Raw genomic sequence first — 19,406 nt, 5'->3', positions numbered from 1 at the left:
TATTCCTCGGCCAAATTATGCCAGATATGAATTTCTGCTGGCAATAAGAGAAGTGGACCCTGAAGTACCTAAGGTCAATACTTGTTAAACACCACTGTAGCTGAACTACTACAGCTTAATGCTTACTAAACTTTCTCGATCCATCAAAAGACATCTTTTCAATATCATCCATCATACGAATCCATTCTGGTCTATTATAGTTAAGAAATAAATTTATAATCTGATATATTCACTATTCATTTTGGGGTGTCCCGCTCACTTACATGTTCCGCTCGCTTACTAGTTATATTATTAGGTGGTGTAATAATTAGGCGGATTTTAATAGCTATCCTACAAATGATACAGCATATTTTACGAAAATTGCACATAGAATGGGCTCCACTTTTAAAGGCCTCACGAGCTTTTCTTGGCGGGCCTTTTAATGGACAAATCACTTTTCGTCCGCCTGGACATATCCACGGGCCTGCCAAATCTACTCCTAAGTGGCTGAGATGTAGGCAATAAAATCAATTAGAGGCGCTTTGTTGGGACAACTTTCGTCATTATCGCTATGGTATTCAGACCTATATGAAGATTCGTATGTTCTTAGTCTGTAACCGTACCGTTCCTAGTTGACTTGACGGCTTTTGCGGGGTCACGTCCATAGAAGCAGGTTGCATGGGAGTCCCGAAGATGCATTAAGTCAAGCTATATATTAGAGTACGTGCTTAGAGACTAAACTTAGTAATAATATGACGTTAGAAATCTAATTCTTGAAGAAACAACTACACAAGAGAGGTGACCGAAATAAAGAAAAAGAAAAGAGAGAAAAATCAATCATAAAGAAGAAAACAGCCAGGGACGCTTTCACACCAGGTTCTCCTGCCATATGATCAGCAGTACACTCGCATGAGGATTCTGACTCACTCAGACACCTCATATGCATAGTCCTAGACACCTCACTACATCACATGTAGGTTTCCTGTAGACCCCATGGGTTATGATAATTGAAATGCCGCATTAGGCGTCCAGTTTTCTTGATAAAGAAAATATTTGAATAACCTCAAATATCTGGTATTCATCTGATGATTACTATGGTAGAATTGAGTTGATTTTACCTATACATGTTGAGAACCGCTATTCATCCGGTCTTTCAGGTAAACATTAGTTTAAACTATAGAAGCACTTCCAAGGTTGAGTGTCAATGGCTAACAATGAATTCGGTTATTGACCGACGGTTCCTGTTATTCAGCTTGTCCAGTGATTCGGAAAAACGGAGTGTGGGTCCAGCCCGCTCCTGGAATCTGGAAATAGCATGATCGGCAACGGGATCAAAAAACATGTCGCAAAGTCTTGACCACTTAGCGACCCAGAAAGGGCCCGTGGCTAACGGCAACTTCTTCCAGGTTCCGGCTTTCCATGATCAGGTTGTATGCAGCTGCGACACGGCTTTTGGCACGCAGCCCGCCATTATCCATGGAAAACAAAAGGTCACCTAATATATCGCCTTTTTCTTCATATCTTAGCTTGGTAGACATGTAACCTTCGCTTACACTCAACTCTCATTCTCGCCTTTCTAAATGTCGTCGGTAAATGTCGGCTGGGCACAATGCATCCAGGGTGGCAATGATATCACTCCGATCTAGACAAAGCGCGGAATCTCCAATCTTGAAACTTGCCAGTACCTGGAGATGGATAAAACACAAATTTGACCAAGACACATTGCGTGTCCACCTGATAAGTTCAAGGGCGAAGAGATCTGTCATTTGGGAGGAATTGCTCTCCAACAAAAGAACCAAGGGTAGGCATATAGGAGAGCACATGCAATGCAGCAAATGCGCGATATGGAATTGATCATTTGAGAAGTACGGTGAGCTAACAGACGTTGGATGCGGGGTAATGAACGTTGGATGCGGGGTCACAATGTGCTCCCAGTCTACGGTCGCCAATTGAGTTTCACCGCCGGAAGCTGTAAATCGTAAGGTTCAGGAGCATTTTCGAGAGATATGCAGAAATACGTACTCTGGGGAGTTATCGGTTCTTGAATTAACGGAGATAACTCCTGGAGAACACGCTCAACGTCGATGGGGATAAAGGCAGAGATGTGACGTGACCGTGGTGGTCTCTTTGTTATGCTTTTCTCTATTAGGAGTATAGCATCTTCTCTGCTCCTGTGCTTGCTAAGAGTCGCTAACAAATGCAGCAGGTTTTTACTCCAATGTTGCGGGGCCAAGCTTTGAGGAATCGCTTCGTTCAACGACATATGCCAATTCTTTTCAATTGCGGCAATGCTGGCCATTTTGATACGGTCGGACTTTTTGAATCGCTGAATAATCGGCCGTATAAGATGCTGGTAGCTAATCAATTGCCGATATTGCTCCAAAGATTCGAATCCGTATGACCAGAGATTATGTTTGCACACGTACTCCCAAGCAACATAAACGAGTTCCGATAGTTTCTCGTCTGCATTTATACTTGATTTCAAAATTTCAGTGACTGTTTCCAGCTGCTTCTGCTTTGGGTATCCCTTTAGCTTAGTCTCCAGAGCTAGATGAAGATTTGCGGGCGATTCGCGGCCAAGGGACTGCTGAATAAGTTCCATTTCACGCCAAGCTGTTGAAAATTGGATACTTTTAATTAAGAGTAAAGTAAAAATCTGACCATGGGGCCTTTGAGCTCTTAGGTATCGGTATTATATGATTTCTCATTAATAACATGTAAGACCTACCAAGGACGAGTCGTTGTGTAACCATTCCTCCCATCTTGTCTGCGTAGAATTTGGGGCTGACCAATGGAGAAAGCTCGATGGTGATCAAGTATGCAGTATCATCTCAATTTGATCATTCAGTTGTCATCCTTGGGAGAAATCAAGTTTTGCAGCTTTCGGTTGTCAAGCATATATTCCCAAATCGAGATTGGTCTCAGGGTATCCGGCTTGGTTGGATCATCGAAAGCTGCTGGAACGGGCAATTCCGCTGCGCCCAAAATCTTCTACAAGCTAAACCTAGTCGATGCTCACTTTTGGTCTATGGTCGCTCACTATCAGCTCACTGACTAGCTTGAATATGTTGATAACCTGGTTGGAGGGCGACTAGACATTAAGTGACTGAGAATAAAAGAAAATAAACACAAAACTCCTGACCCGAGCACCCATGAGCAGGTTCGCATCGTGCAATCCGAAGGAGCGGTGGAAGCCGCGCATATTTTCATCTTTTCTAGTGCCGAGACAGAGAAATATGGCCAAATAGCCGACTCGCTTCCAAGGTTGCCTCAAGAACGACTGGTACCTGGTCCCAGTACTACACCATTGTGGACTCCAGCCACGCTTCACGAAGCCGGTGAGTTATTTCTTCCTCTGATTTATGATACGAGCTATCATATATGGGCTGAGACTGCTTGGAATTGACTTGAAGAATTTGTTCGACCTCCCGTATGCACCAACAGATGGCGCTGGCGTATAGAGCATAGATGAAAATTATATCGTTTAGGAAAATGGCCCTATTTCAGGTCTATGGATTTTTATGCATGAAAACACTTCTTAGGTAGTAAAATCAGATATATATTTACAGTAGCTATACTTAATAGCTAGAATACTAAAAATAAAACATATTTTTCACAAATTATGCCTAAGAATAAGATCCATTTTCATGGGCCTAATGGGCTTTTCTTGGCGGGCCTGTCCATGGATAAACCACTTTTTTTCCACCTGGACATATCCCTGGGCCTATCAAAGTCTACTCAGCAACATTCATTCGAGTTCAGCGATTGTCGGCAACCTGTGTCTCTTGGCAAAACATCTTGGCCTTGAGCAGTCTTTATTCCTCGGAAAGGCCTGTGGGTAGATTCGGTTCCATCTACTATAGGCCATACAATATGATCTCGATCTTGGACGAAGGCAAGATTGGCAAAAGAGTCGCATACGATACTCTGACTGAGACTAATCATATGTCGGCGGGTGGCTAGGTATGTGCGATATTGCCATTTGGCTGTTATTACTACCGTTGACCCTGAGTGGCCTTGTTACGTCAGCATCATCCAATCAGACCCTCTAGGCTCTAACCTTTCACTAAACTACAAATTAACTCCATGGTACCATTTCATCTCAACGTGATTTTCAGGGCAACAAAACGTGAAGGTCAAGGGTACGGAGGCGAGTAGCGGCCAATTTATCAAAACCCCTAAAAACCAGGCAGAAATAGTAGATCATTACTAGAAATGGCGTAAAACGTGACTACAAAGTAAGGAGGTTGGTAGCCTCAGGCAAAGATTTCTGTTTTACCGGTTTCTTTGTCTGACCATACATAAATACAGTGGCATTCCATAAGTTTGAAGTCCACTGTTCACCGCTCTTTACCATCACCTACTAGAAGTGGCATGCCGCCTATTGAAATTAGACGCGCTGATGTACCCCTGCTATTAAGGGTATGCGGGTGAATCCACGTGACTTAGCACGTGCAATGCACTCTTCGAGCTTGTCCTGGAAACTTTTCTTTGGTGGCATATTTCAAGCGATATGAAAATCATAGCAGACCGAATAAGGGGCCCTGAGCTGTTTATATGTTTCTCCCAGATGTCCCAAGGTATGGCCAGTGTCGGTGTGCGGCGGGGTCGATCACCCCTGGGGTGAGAAATCTCTCCCTGTTCTCACCTCTATCACCCACACTCACCTAGCGTAAAGCAGTCGCCGCTCTAGTTTAGTAGGGCTTTATAAAGTATTAGCCATGCTGATCTACTAGGGGTTAAATGCGGCCAGTAGTTCGGTGGGTACTACCAGGGTGAGAAATGGGTAAGAGCCGCTTTAGCGTCGCGCGACCGGGGGTGAGAAGGGTGAGTGCGCAATATACAGGGTGAGAAACAGGGTGAGAGCGGGTGATGCTCACCCGCTGTCGCGCGATGGCCGCACTGACCTTCCAAGCTGAGCGAGAGTACAACATAATTGGGCCACGATTCTCAGCTGAAACGGTCGGCATCCTGGCATCTGCACACAGCCCCCTCAGTGGAGTGATTTTCGAATGCACTGTAGACATGAGGCCCATCCTATTCTACAGATTGGAGTGTCAAATATTCGATATATGCAGACCTTTTACGATCGCACTTCCCGGACAGTCCACCATCATATTTTTCTGCATGATCGTTGCACTCATTTCGAGGCGGCAAATAAAGAACAGGTTCAAAAAATGAATGCTAGTAAAAAACAGGTGGTTTTGATGGCAGTTTACGGAGTTTGGAGGAGATACAGACTGTTGTGGTTGAGCAGAGTGGTAATGAAGAGATACTTATATCTGCAGTTGAGCCTGTTGAACCCGCATCTACTGAAATTGAGTTGCCTCAAATGCCTGTTGTAAAGCGCCAGAGAACCTGCTCTGGTTGCAATACCATAGGGCATACCTATAATAACTCTCCTACTCGTGTTATTTAGTTTATTTTATTATGTTTTTGTATCTAAAAGTGGAATTGAAATTGATGCGTTCATTTGAATCTTGGTGGGTACTGGTGATCCACGTTATAACTAAGGCTTGGCACAATATCACATAATCTACTCTCTTTCGGCTGCCTATTCCGCACACTTCTATTCTCCTCGATATTCACTCGATCCCTGTTGAAGAAATTAATTCTCAGGCCTCGTTTAAACAAAGGCATTTGCAGCCCTGCAGTACAGCTCCAGTTTTTTCAATCGATCTCGATTGTACAACAGGAACTGTAGTCCTCTGTTCCGGCTCCACAGCTAGCACGTTTTGACAAATCTTTTTCATCCACATCACGTTTCAACGTATTATAAGTGGAACGGCCGTTGATCATCGATACCATCTCTATCAATGTCCCGACATGGGCACTTGCTACCGACGCAACCGCAGCAGTACCTCCCCTCAGCGATAATTGGTCCCCTAAATTGAGACTGCCATATAGATCATTTACTGCGTCAGCTATCCAGAAGGATTCCGTAGTAGCTATCACGATAACTTTCGCCTTCCAAATAACTCCAAGGTTGATGGAGCTTGTGAAAATGAACTCGTCTGCCCCGACATTGCCGACCACGTTAAAAAAATTAAACATCTGATTGTAGAGGTCAAGTAGACCGGCCGCATATCCTGGGTTTACCAGTGTTCCAGAGCTTACTGCCCAACAATAACCGCTGGTCGTACCAGTGATACTCAACGTCCTAGGCACCAACCCTCTCGCCTCAACAACTGCCATGCCGCTCAGATCCACTGGGTTGCCAGCCACAAAACTGAGGTGTAACACCAAGTATGTGATCAAATAATTGAACTTCATTTTGTTCTGTGGTCGTCGACAAATATCTACTACAGTTTGGACTGTATGATAGTTGTAAAGCTGGGAATTGTACAGGAGGTACGGGATCGTGGCTTTCACAGTTTCAGACAGAGCACTGGAAGAAGTGTGAGGGTCCTTTTCCAAAATCGGATTGGATAACTTCAACGCGATGTTAGCCCAACGTCTCATTAAAATTATAGGATTTATGGGGAAGGCTCACGTTTAGGTCAAGTAGATCTAGTGAGAATTGAGCTTCAACTGAATTGAATTGAATTGAATTGACAATTTGAATTTTGACTTTGTTATTCGACTTCGTTTTCTGTCTAAGAGAGGGATGCGGTATATATAGCTAGAAAATACCTCTGATTTGACATAATTTGAAATCAAGATTTAAAATCATAAAACAATTAAAATCATAAAACAATAAACTCTTAGCAGAAGCAATTTACGGGAAGATACTACTCTAGGTCAGCCTTCACGATTGAGGCTATAGTTTACGGCAATAGATATCGTTAGTGTACCGAACCGGGACAAATTGACCAATTAAGGGAAATTAAGTTGCTGCAGGGGAGCACGCCGTAAGCTTGGCGTCTCGTCTGACTTGCATTGTCAACATCAATATACGGATAAATAGCTCAATGATGGAGCTTTTTGCTGATGAGGAAGATGCCTGGAGTACTATTGTTGTCAGAGTGCAGGGATGAACCCCGGGTAATAGTGATTCGCCGAGTTTCACAGATCTCAGAAGGATTTTTCGGTTACATGCGAGCCCCTCTATTTTTCATTTGGATATGGAGCTTAAGTCCCTGACCATCAATCAATCTATTCAGCGTCCAGCAAGAGTCCTTGACACTTCCTGTCTCCCTACAGTACACCGTATCACCTATTTCAATAGTCATTTTTTACCCTAGTATCATGAACACTTTTATGAGGACTACTAAAGACCGCAGAACGGGCTGCTATACAAACCAAGAAAAATACAAAGAAAAAGAAAAAGCAAACATACTAAATCTAAAAGGGTAGAGCGGTGGAAAAAGGAAGGCTAGAGTCCGAGAGACTAGAGCAGAAAGCAGCCCCTGAAGGAGCACACTAGTCCCGATTAGTACTTTTATCCACCTTCCGATTTAAATGTTTCCCAAAATACTAGCAATTTTTAGGGTCTTCCTTTCTTACTTACCTATTATCCAACTATAGAATCTCGTTTCTTAACTGGAGCATATACTTTATCAAGTCATTGATGGTTCTTAGGAGCTACCGCATCTACTATCGATCGTGGTGAGACCTATTGAATGTATACTTTCGCGCCCTGTGAAAGTCACAACGCCATATCGTTCAGCCGCTGGAAACTCTTTCGTTCCTAGCCACCAGAAATCCTCCTGTAAATATACCAGGAAGTCCTGTATAGAGGATTGGACAAACATCAGCTTTCTAATAGCCATATAATCCATCGACATTCACAAACAATATCAGTCACTTTCTCCATCTCTTTCGTGACTTGAATTCTGAGGTCCAACGCCTAAAGTGACTTAAAATGCCCGCATGAAAGAATTCGCTAATACTGCCACGATAATTATTTGCAGTAAAAGAAATACCGAGATTGAAGGTATGTTAAAGCGATGGCAACTCGTAGGCGAGGAAGGTTGTCGAGGTCAATGCGAATATGCAAGTGGAGTGCATTTGGAGCACTTAATCCTAGGATGCTACTCGCCATTCCACTTATGAATAAATTAAGCGGTACGAAAATAGAGTCGATGCATTCCTCTAATGAGAATGATTCAGAGCGACTTGTATATACTCGTCTCTCAACTTAGTAGAAGTTTATTCCCACTGAAGAATTCTGCCCGAGGTAGAATGAATTCCTGATAACCACCACCGAAGAGGACACCACCAAAGGGGACATTGCCAAAGGGGACACCGCCAAAGAGGAAGTCCTTATTACAGATTATGTCCCCTGGTTAACACCAGATGAGTTCGCATGATATAGATCCATAGGCAAATGCGGAGTAACGGGTAGATAGAGACTGTCGAAGTCTGTGAGCATAAATGGCTCTTGTGGTAATTCACAGAAATCGCTTTGTCCATAGTTGCTATCATCACCGGTATCTTCATCATTGGATGATATGTCAGATAGTACGGAGCCCATCTGTGAAGTGTCGCTAACGTGAAGTCCGGTTGCGCGGGCGACCCGGTTGAGCGAGCGACCCCACCAAACTTCGAAAAATCATTAATTCTGAACTACCACTAAACCATCAAGTAACTCAAAATCTTGCTACTAAACACGTGAAGGGCATCTAGGATATGTATGACCTTTTATCCCACAGCCAGAACATGTCACATGCCGCCGAACCGAAGGCATAGAAGGTAAAGTAGGCTCAACAACCGCTCTTGTAGATACCTCTGGCAAATATATATCTTTACCATTATCTTCATCCTTATAAACCACATCATCTTTACTATTCTCTAGACCCCTAAAGATACCTTTTTGGGCAGTAAACTTATGTATTGTCTCTCGTTTTTTTGTCTGTTTCTTATTGGTAGCCTCTAATTGGGTATAGCGATTCTGGAGAAAAATATGGTGGTGGACTACTTTGATAGTCATATCATAGGTCTTCTGAAGCTCTCTTTTTGTTGGTGAAGAGAGGATTGAAGAAGAAGATTCTAGACCTTTTTTGATCCGAGATTGTGATTTTGTGAATTTTGAGAGAGTCCAGAGAGTATTTGAATCACTATTACTGCCGGAAGAGAGTGGTCGCTGTGAGATAATATCGAGAGGAGGAAGGGAATCCAGGCGCACATTTAGCTTTTCTAAGACTTTATTAGTATTAAATGGTGCTAATCTAGTAGCTGAAAAGCTATTTTGTATAGTAGAAGTCTTAAAAGCACCAATTCTCGCATTAGCGATAAGTTCAAGAAAATCTTCCTTATTAATAGAGTTCACTCTATTCCGCATTAAGGTTAAAACCGCTCCTCCATAAAGCCTCTTTAAAACCGAAAAATAGCCTATATCTAAAGGTTGTAAAAGGTGGGAAGCATGAGGAGGCATATAGATTGCGATAATTTGGTTTTCTTTATAAAGTTGGTTAAATTCGGGGGTTAAATGACTCCTATGACCATCGAGGACTAGTAGGCAATATTTTCCCACTCTTAGCCTAATATTTGGGATAAAAAGATGTTTTAACCACCATAAACCAATTATATTAGTAGTCCAGCCATTTTCACTTATAGTAAGACGTGCTCCTTCTTGATTTAAAAGAAGATAAGGGCGTAGATGCTCTGGAAACTTTTTTCCCTTGAAAATAAAGAGTGGAGGCATGATACTTCCAGAAGCTCGAATACACTCGATTATGGTTACCCACTCGCGATTTCCGGCTTTTAAAAGAGCTCTTTTCCCGTGGTATTCTGTAGAAGTGATAATTTTTTATATTGCGCCGATACCCATAGCAAAACCACTCTTATCAAAGTTAAAGATATCGTCCGAGACAATACCCCACTTTTCAATAGTCTTTTGAACCAAATCAAACCATGGTTTAATGATTCTAGGATCTTCTGAAAGAGCTCTCTGATAATCATATTTGCGTGAAAGTCGAATAGAGAGATTTGGGCGTCGTTTGATAAATTGAGTAGGCCAATTGACGCCAATAGTCGAGGGGTTATTTTTCTGGGCACTTCGTAGGAGATTGGCCATATCACGTAACATAGGTATCGTGAGAGCAGCACCTCTAGCATCCATATCAAGTAGCCAGTCTTCCATTGATTGCTCTTCAATTTCAGTAAAAATATGGCCAGTTGGTCTCTTCTCAGCCAAAGATTCACGCCCATTAAGCCGATACTTCAAAGTTGAGACAGGTAAATCAAATGATCGTGCAGCAGCTGCAGCAGAGGGAAATTTACCATCTTTTATAGCTTTTATAGCTAATAAAAGACGGCCCTCCTGCTCTATCAACTTTTTTTTTCGATCGGAGCGTTGGGGAGGCATTTTTGTTGTGGTTAATAAACATGTTTTATTATGAAGAGGGATTTTGATGGGGCCGCCCGACCGGCAGTGTCGCCCGGGAGACCGTGAATCACGTTAACGTGATCCACGGTCGCCCGAGCGACACGGCCGCGCGAGCGACCCCATCGAAAATCCACTTCAATAATAATACATACTTTTTAACCACAACAAAAATGCCACCCCAACGCTCTGAGAAAAAAACAAAATTGATAGAGCAAGAAGGTCGCCTTTTATTAGCTATAAAAGCTATAAAAGATGGTATATATCCCTCTGCTGCAGCTGCTGCACGATCTTTTGAGATACCTGTCTCAACTTTGAAGGCCCGGATCTCTCCTTTCCATATTTCTTCATACTCTGTATCTTCGTCCCTTCTAATTCCCTTTGTAGATTTTAGGCCCTCATTGCCATAAATCTTACCCCAAGAGACATCATCTTCAACATTAAGATCAAATTCCTCTAAATGATGACGGTGTCTCCAGAGACATCTTACAAGGGACGTGAGAGTCACATTTACCTTGCCCCTCTCTGGCTGTGCCCGCCTACCAATAATGTATATGGGAATCAATGATATGGCACATTTCATATTCCATCTCTGCTAAATCTAAGTAGGTAAAGCTGACCTCGCTGTAATTTGCTGATTTTGGCGGAGGAGGTAAGCCGGCCTCATTATTCCACGAGGCTAGAGTGAAAGATACGGACTTCAGCGCTAGGAGCCGTCGGACCAGATTCAGTCGATGATAATAATCTTCAGCGATTTTATAGTAAATACCATCATTACCTACTAAACAGTCGTCAGGAAGAAAGATTATCCGTTTGAGATTCTATAGATGAGGAATCGGATTGGAATTTTTGTTTACACGGCGGAGCATTATAAGGAGAATAAAATGTTCAATCTCAGAACTAGGTTCTCCAACGTGGAATATAGTAGGGGACTCTAGCTAAGACGAAATAGCGATCAGGAGCGCTATAAGAGCCTATTTGAAGGCCATATAGTATTTATAAGAGGAGTTTCGTCTAATAGGTTTATTGGCCATTTATCATAAAACTAGAGAAAAGGAAGAGTTATCCACGTATAGGTCTCTTATATGGTTTTGTAGCAGCATATATAGTATCCTTTATAGCTTGTTCTCTTCTGTTTCGGCATTGTTCCGGTGGCTTTCAGAGTTTGATTATGCACTTGCTCCTCTTCCTACTCATGTGTGGACTCGCAAATGCCTGCATGCATGTGGCTCGACACCGAGGTGTATCGATATTTTCAAGTGATACATATGTTCCGGCATGAAACCCTGCGCCACGATGAACCTCTGCATTCTATTTTCTGAAAAACAAAAATGAAACAAAACTGGAATGAACTTATTCCAGTGCTCCGAGACTGCATCAACTGAATAGATACCTCCATTCCATCGAAAATAACATAAAAAAACGACGGCTGGCGGATTTGAACCGCCGCCTCCGAAGAGAATTGATTTCTAGTCAATCGCCTTAGACCACTCGGCCAAACCGCCTTGGAAATTAACAGGCCCGAGCCGTGGATCGAACACGGGACCTCGCGCAGGAGTGCTTAGAGTGCTGCCCTAAGCGCGAATCATACCACTAGACCACCCGGGCTGCTGTTATGACACGTGATCGAATTTGGAATTCAAGAAGGCAATAAAAACAGAAAAGTTCTTTGAGTTGAAGAACCGTATTCCACATGTGAGCGCCGAACAGGCGAGCGCCGCACACAGGCGAGCGCCGCACCCTGGAATATATAGTAGATATGACGAATAATAACTTAGTATCTTAACAATAGTGGTCTGCAGGAGCTTTTCCTTGAACATTAGTCCTTTTTATTTGATATTCAGTCATTTTAGTGAGATTTGAATTTTTTGATCATCTGAGGATCATAAAATATATATCTCCTGGGGTGAACAACATAACCTTCGGTATCGAGATAATACAAGACTTTGGTTCATTTGAAATTGGTATATGTTATGATAAATCCTTATCGAACTTTATTGAAAGATAGTATAATATAATTAAGGAAGTGTTTGTTGATATGTAGGATTATCAAAATTAGCCTTTACCATGGTGTTTTGGGGTGCGGCGCTCATGTGAACATTGAAATACGCAAGTGGGCTGATATCGCAAAATCGGAAAGGCGATTCAAAAGCGTATGCATTCCTTGGTAAAGCCAAGAAATAATTGCTTCTTATTTTTACTTGAAACAGAAATCAGTCAGATATTTGAAGCTCCTCTCTTTTGACGCGTAGTCTTGATTTGCCAAGGAGAGTGGGTTCGTTTCGGAGGTGGACTTTAGCTCTCTAGAGACGAAGATCGCCTTCCCAAAAGATCCATTACACCGAATGATCGGCAGTGGCATCATCATCTTCTTGCTAAGATCCGGAAATCTCATTCCCTGGATTTTAATTTCATTTTTCATTCTTGTTACTTTGTTTCGTTCACGCTGATGACTATCCTAAATATAGAGGGATGCAATTAATATCCTTCAATTGCTATGGAGAACGCCAAGATAGCCTAACTGCTGTCGGTTTTCTTACCCCATACGAAACTCGGAGTGACTAGAAACAACATGGACATTGCTTAGAAACAAACGTATATAAAAGAGCTGAATCTTCCTTTCATCCTGCTTCTCTTCTCTACAGCTTCTCTCTTTCATTCCCGCGTAATATTTTGTTATTCATTCATTCAATATTTTCTTATCCTTTTTCTCAACCACACCGTTTTCCAGGATGAAGTACGCTGCTGTTCTGACGGCTATTGCCGCTCTAGCATCCAGGGTTACCGCTGTCGGGGTCCAGGGGACCCCCGAGGGTTTTGCTTCTTCTGCCACTGGTGGCGGAGATGCGACTGCGGTCTACCCTACTACGACTGATGAACTTGTCTCTTACCTTGGTGATGATGAGGCCCGCGTTATTGTCCTGAGCACGACGTAAAGACCTTCTGTTATTACCTTTCTGTCTACCTGCTGATTATTATAATCTAAATTTGACTTTACTGACACCGAGGGCACCACTACTGCTACTGGATGCGCTCCCTGGGGCACTGGCTCTGCCTGCCAGGTTGCTATCAACCAGGATGACTGGTGTACCAACTACGAACCGGATGCGCCCACCACTTCTGTGACCTAGTAGGAGTTCTAATACTCGGAGTTGACAACTTCAATGCTAATACGGATCATAGCAACTCCGCTGGCTTACTTGGTATCACCGTGAACTCCAATAAGTCTTTGATTGGCGAGGGTACCAGTGGTGTCATCAAGGGCCGTGGTATTCGCATGGTCAGCGGTGCCAGCAACATCATCGTACAGTGCGTTGAACGGATACACCAATTTACTGTTTTGTACAGGCTAACCAAAGCACTGCAGGAACATTGCTATTACCGATATCAATCCCAAGTACGTCTGGGGTGGTGATGCCATCACTCTTGATAATGCCGATCTGGTTTGGATTGATCACGTCACTGTATGCGACTCTAAAATACACTGAATGATTTTATTGTGACTAACGAATAATCCAGACTGCTCGCATTGGCCGTCAACACTATGTCCTGGGCACTGACGCTGACAACCGTGTCTCCCTCACCAACAACTACATTGATGGCGAAAGCGACTACTCTGCCACTTGCGATGGCCACCACTACTGGAATGTCTATCTCGATGGTTCTAGTGACAAGGTTACCTTCAAGGGTAACTATCTGTACAAGACCAGTGGTCGCGCCCCCAAGATCCAAGGCAATACCTACCTCCACGCTGTCAACAATTACTGGGACAACAACTCCGGTCATGCTTTTGAGATCGGTTCTGGGGGCTACGTGCTTGCTGAGGGTAACTATTTCAGCAATGTTGACACCGTTCTTGAGACTGATTCCTTCGAGGGTGAACTCTTCTCCTCCGGTAGCTCCTCTAGCACCTGCGAGTCTTACATTGGTCGTTCCTGCGTAGCCAACGTTAATGAAGGTGATCTCTCCGGCTCTTCCACCATTGTCCTCGAGAACCTGTCGGGCGATACCCTGCCAACCGCTTCGGCTGCCAGCACTGACCCTGCTTCCAGTGCTGGCCAGGGGAATCTCTAAATCATCCTGGGTATCCTTTTGGGGCCATTCCTCACGATTTCCAGAGAAGATTTTGTGAATGTGTGTATCATATAAGTATTAGCTTTCTTCTATCCTTAAAGAGTGAAAAAGTTTCCTTGTATACCCTTCAAGGTTGTCAACAACATCATCAATACAGTCATTCTTCGTTCTTCATTATATTCCAGGTTTCAGTATATCTAGAAATTGTTGGTTTCCAGAATCGATGCGCACAATACTGCTCATGAACTGACAGCGAAGCAGTATCTTTAGGAGTTACTCTCAGACTCCCTTTATCTACTTTTGTACAAACAGTAAGGAAAGTCAATAGATTTTCCTTGCAGATAATACAATCAGGACCGGTACTCTCTAGTACCCTTCAAGGAAGGCCGAGAGCCGGACAAGCTTTCGGGTCAAAAAAAAACGCCACCCAAGTATTAAGAATTTGATGATAATAATCCGGAAATTTGCCATGTTTGAGGAACTATAGATTAGATGTGGGAAAGAGGAGCCAGATCTCTCTCTTTCTCTCTCTCTTCTCTGTCCCTCTCGGAATAATGATCTTATCCGTTTCCTAGTATGTTTTCACGCCTCCCCTGGATGACAGCAGGATTCATCTGTCGACAGCACCCATGTGATGATAAATTCCTTTCACTGATATTCTATATTTACACTATATGATTTAAATTAGAGTGAATTAAAGTACATACGACCATAGGGTGTGGAGAACAGGGCTTCCCGTCCGCTCAGCCGTACTTAAGCCACACGCCGGTTAGTTAGTAGTATGGTGGGTGACCACATGCGAATCCTGACTGTTGTATGTTTTTATTTTTCAATTCCATTCTAATTTTTGACCGTCATAGCCCTATTTTTGATTCGCCTAGAAGAAACCATAATCTTCAAGCGCTAAGACTATCTATAGGGTTACCCTCCCCTATATTGTTTAATAGTGGTAATAATAAATATAGCTATATAGTCTGAGCATAGCTATAGCGGCAATCTACGTATAGGAGATAAATTCAAATATGTTAGAGCTCGACGATAGGAAGCACCATGCCGGGATTTGATCGATTGGAGTTCGGCTAACGTGTGGACTAAGTGGAGTGCCTAGCCTCTATTGAAACCAATCAGGGTGTGGGGAAAAGTAAATAATCTTTACATGACCAATAATACTATAGGTGTAAGTAGCCTGCGTGAATCAATCATCTGGAAACTTGCTCACCCCTTGCCGCTTTTTGCTCACTGAGAAAAATCAAGCATGCCCCTGAGCGCCTGATTGGCTCAGCATCACCTGATACTTACCTGAGCAGTCTGATCTACTCACTAAGCCTAATCTGAGCGCCCTGATTTGCTCACTGAGCTTGAGCTAAGCCTTCATAGAGCGGTGCCAGTCTTAAGATATTATCTGAAGATAGAATACCCCTAACGCCTGAGAATATTGACCCTACCAGGCTTACTCATCTCTGTGAGGTTCACTTGGTAGTAAGGTCATTTGCCTTAGCGCTTCGGCAACCGGTGGTTGCTGAATATAATTACTATAAGCTAGTAATATTGACTAACTAACCCGTCTTGGCTGATAATAATGTAAATCGTCATAACGCTACACACCTTCCTCTAGGAACATCTTAACTGGAGTGCGCTACAGCCCGCCTAGAAGTGTAGAGCCAACATCACATCATACTCCCAGTTCCAGCTTACTGAAATACTGAAGACGATATAACTGGAAAGGATAGATAAACTGGAAAGCATCGACCCCAAACCGCTACGATGAAGGTATCCGGCGACATCATTATCTCGTCTAGATGAATATTTTAGACTTGTGTTATCTATTGTTTGAAATGCATAGAATAAAACGTAGAGACATTCTATCTCAACGTATGAACCATCGGATCATCCAATCAGGTATGAAATAGTTATATTCTAAAGGACCACAGCGTCGACTTGTTTTGCGAGGTCAATTGATCGTTCTAGGATCCGTAGCTGATCGTTGCTAAGACTTTTGATTTCCGCGCCTACCATACAGCTCATATCTTGCTTTGTGGCACCCTTTTGCCAGTTGGCATCGATCATCCATTTCGATGGGACCTCGTACTCGTTTGCCATATCGATTCTTGCCTTGTTCTTCAACAGACCCCCATTATACCAGAGTAATTCATCATGGGCATCAACATGGGCGATGACGAAGCTGCAAACTTTCGATCTTCCTCTCTCGTCAACTTCCTCCCAGCCTATTATTCCTCCGTAATGCTTCGAGAACTCATAGTTGGCACCTGAGAGCTCAAGCCCCAACCACCAGCTCTCTTTGTCCCCGTATGTCATCTTATATGTGACCTCTTCGCGTACAGAGTAGGAGTTCTGCCAGGCCACATGTAAAAGCCCCACCAGGATATCAAGCCTACTCTTGTCGAGAACAACAAGACCTGAATCCTGCTCCTCAGCATAATCTTCGGTCCATACTAATGACATGTTCAGCATGCGACTTGGCCGCCGAATCTGATCCTTCCACCACTTATGACGCTCTTCAAAGGCATGCTGAAAGAGCAGCCGGTCATGAAACAGCAGTGCGCCGGTTCGAAGGAATGTCTCATGCTGGAGAAGTACCTCAGGTGGTTGGAGGAATACCGCATCAGCATCGGCAAGTATGACTCGCTCAAAGTGAGAGCCTAGGGCTGCAAAGGCTTTGATCGCCCAGCCACCGAACTCTAGTTCTAGAGTTGAATTATCGAAGACGCTGTTGATGTCGAGGAACTCAAGGGGCGGTCCCAATTCTACCAGGTGAGACAAAAGCGCCCTATTGTCCTGTGAGAGGTCACGATCGCCCGCGTAGACGACCTGTATGGGTAGAGTAGAGTTCAGGACCGAGCGTAGCGCGCTGACTAGGTGAGCTGCAAAGCGAAGAGTCTTATCACTGGTCGGGATCACGATTCCAGTTGAGCCCGGTTGGAAGGACGCACGAAGATCTGCTACCGGGGTTGGCGAGGTGGGCTGCGCGGGAGGTTTCTCTAGGAATGGGAAGAGCGAGATGGCAACTTGCTCAACAGCGTTGACATATAAAGCTTTTGTCGTAGGTTCCTCTTCTTTTTCAGCCAAATTTAGCCAATCGCGCACAATCCGAGCACGCCGACCTAGCTCGCCAAATTTGTCTTTGTACGGCGGGTTGAGCGGGTAATCCAAGAAGTATATAGAAAGGTCTGTCACTAGATTGATATCATTGAGATCGACCGCGGTTTTTTGTTCAGTTGTAGTACTGTATCCCAGGTGCAAGACCCCTGAGGTAGTCTGTAATGTTGGTGAATACAACAAAACCAGAAAAAGTAGTGTTAATGCTGCTCCCGCACCAGCAATGACCTGAAAAGCTTGGGAGCCTGGGAAAGCCCTAAGAAAACTCATGTCTATAGATCAAGAGACAATGAGGACAACCCTCAAAAGGATACTTCTGTGCAGAGTTGCTTTTGGGGCTTTCCTGCATAGTAAGAGGTGAGTTTATCGTATGTCCGCGGTTGCCTTGAGCCAGCTGAAATCTTTCTCATTAGCTATTTCACATGAGAGTGGCGTATACAAGCGAGTGGCGCACCCTCAAACACCATAGTAAATGCGATTAATTACAACTCGTTATCTCCTCAACAACAGCGGTCTATAGGAACTTGGCCTTAAAGCTGCAGTTGTTTTATCTGGTATTTCGAGACTTTAGTGAGTTTCGAGGATTTTAAATGCATAATGGCTGCGGTAGATACAATTCATAGGCTGAGGAACTTAATTTTTGGTTTCGTGATAATATCATGGTACAATTTACTCAAAGTTGATATTACTATCGATGTCTATCGGTAAGTGGGGGAGCGTCTTAAGAATGTGGTTGTTGAGATATTTAAGTAGTAAGTATTGCATTTACTATGTTGTTTGAGGGTACGCTAACTCGTTTGTGTGCGCCATTCGCATAAGAAATACATTATAGCGCACCGGAAAGCGGGCTGGACACGTAAGCTACCTGGACACCCCACAAAACCATTTTAGTAAGAATGATATTTGACGTGGATACTGCCAAGCTTTCCTTATATACTATGAGTTCTATCTTTGATATATACGTCTGATTTCAATTACTAAATAAGCTTTAAGCGTTAGATATACAAGATTGTCAAAGATCGCATTTACTAACTAATATGGTGTTTTGAGGTGTCCAGCTAGCTTACGTGTCCAGCCCGCTTTCCGGTCACGTTATTAGCTGTAGGGTGGTGTAATATGAGGTCCGGCTTACGCTAGCCGAGAATCAGGCCCTTCGAAAAACTTTAATACGCCGGCAAATACTGCCCCAATTCCCGACCGAGTTACGCTAGTGCTGTTACGAGGCAAGATGATCTCGGAAGAAAGTGTCCATATTTAACGAGAATATCAAGGATAGAGAGATGAAAGCGAAAGACGGAGAAGAAGCATGAACAAAATATACGCTCTCTCGCCCATTGGAAGGTTCCAGCAATCCACTCCGGATGGCAATGGCCAAACAGCCCAACAGTCTGGTCAGAAACAGCCAACAGCCCTCAGGCGGTCTGGAAACAGCCAGGTTCGCCACAAGTGTCCTCAGTTCGAGGGGTTATTTTGTATGCAGTTATCGCTCAGTTACCCGCTTAAAAGTGATTTATGAGGTCTGGAAGCGCGTCCCTCAGTAGCCACAACTCGTAGGTTGGTATGAGAATTCACCCACTGTCACCTAGTTGACTAATGGATAGCGATCCCACTAAGATGATAGCGCCGTAGTGCATTACCACTACTTTGCATCTTAGGGGCGCAGCTACAGACTGATCAGTCCAGGGGTGATGACGACGCCGAGTCGGTCATCTGTGAGTCAATTGGGGAGAAAAGAATGGCGTGGTTCTTAGATACACAGACGGACTATTGTGGCTTCTCGACGCTGCTTTCTCGGCTTCTCTCGTCCAGAATGAATCACCCGTACTCGAGGTATTTAGTATAGGTATATAGACACCAGGAGTCAAATAATATTTACTCGAAGAGCTATCCAGTATAAGATAGGCGATCTACTCTAAAATAAAGACGGCCCCTATTTATTATTGATAATATATGATTTATAAGCTGGATC

General features: G+C 43.6%; 3 protein-coding genes across 3 annotated transcripts; 1 reads left to right on the top strand and 2 right to left on the bottom strand.

Annotated features, from left to right (window-relative positions):
* Nucleotides 1-5,649: 5,649 nt before the first annotated feature.
* N7520_003627 (uncharacterized protein) lies at nt 5,650-6,252 on the bottom strand (the record flags this gene model as incomplete). Its single annotated transcript, XM_057137562.1, has 1 exon — nt 5,650-6,252. The coding sequence occupies one exon, from the start codon at nt 6,250-6,252 to the stop codon at nt 5,650-5,652; it is 603 nt and encodes a 200-aa protein (XP_056998027.1).
* A 6,726-nt stretch (nt 6,253-12,978) lies between these two features.
* N7520_003626 (polysaccharide lyase family 1 protein) lies at nt 12,979-14,320 on the top strand (the record flags this gene model as incomplete). Its single annotated transcript, XM_057137561.1, has 5 exons — nt 12,979-13,164; nt 13,255-13,376; nt 13,430-13,555; nt 13,614-13,710; nt 13,766-14,320. 5 exons carry the CDS (start codon nt 12,979-12,981, stop codon nt 14,318-14,320), a joined length of 1,086 nt encoding a protein of 361 aa, XP_056998026.1.
* Nucleotides 14,321-16,237: 1,917 nt separating this feature from the next.
* N7520_003625 (mannosyltransferase -domain-containing protein) lies at nt 16,238-17,707 on the bottom strand (the record flags this gene model as incomplete). Its single annotated transcript, XM_057137560.1, has 1 exon — nt 16,238-17,707. One exon carries the CDS (start codon nt 17,705-17,707, stop codon nt 16,238-16,240), a length of 1,470 nt encoding a protein of 489 aa, XP_056998025.1.
* Between the last annotated feature and the right edge of the window lie 1,699 nt (nt 17,708-19,406).

The sequence above is a fragment of the Penicillium odoratum genome, assembly GCF_028828045.1.
Source record: "Penicillium odoratum strain IBT 22623 chromosome Unknown utg000003l_segment0_segment0, whole genome shotgun sequence".
In the NCBI taxonomy this organism is placed as follows: domain Eukaryota; kingdom Fungi; phylum Ascomycota; class Eurotiomycetes; order Eurotiales; family Aspergillaceae; genus Penicillium; species Penicillium odoratum.
The sequence above is the reverse complement of the archived record's forward strand: the minus strand, read 5'-3'. Positions and strand labels throughout refer to the sequence as shown.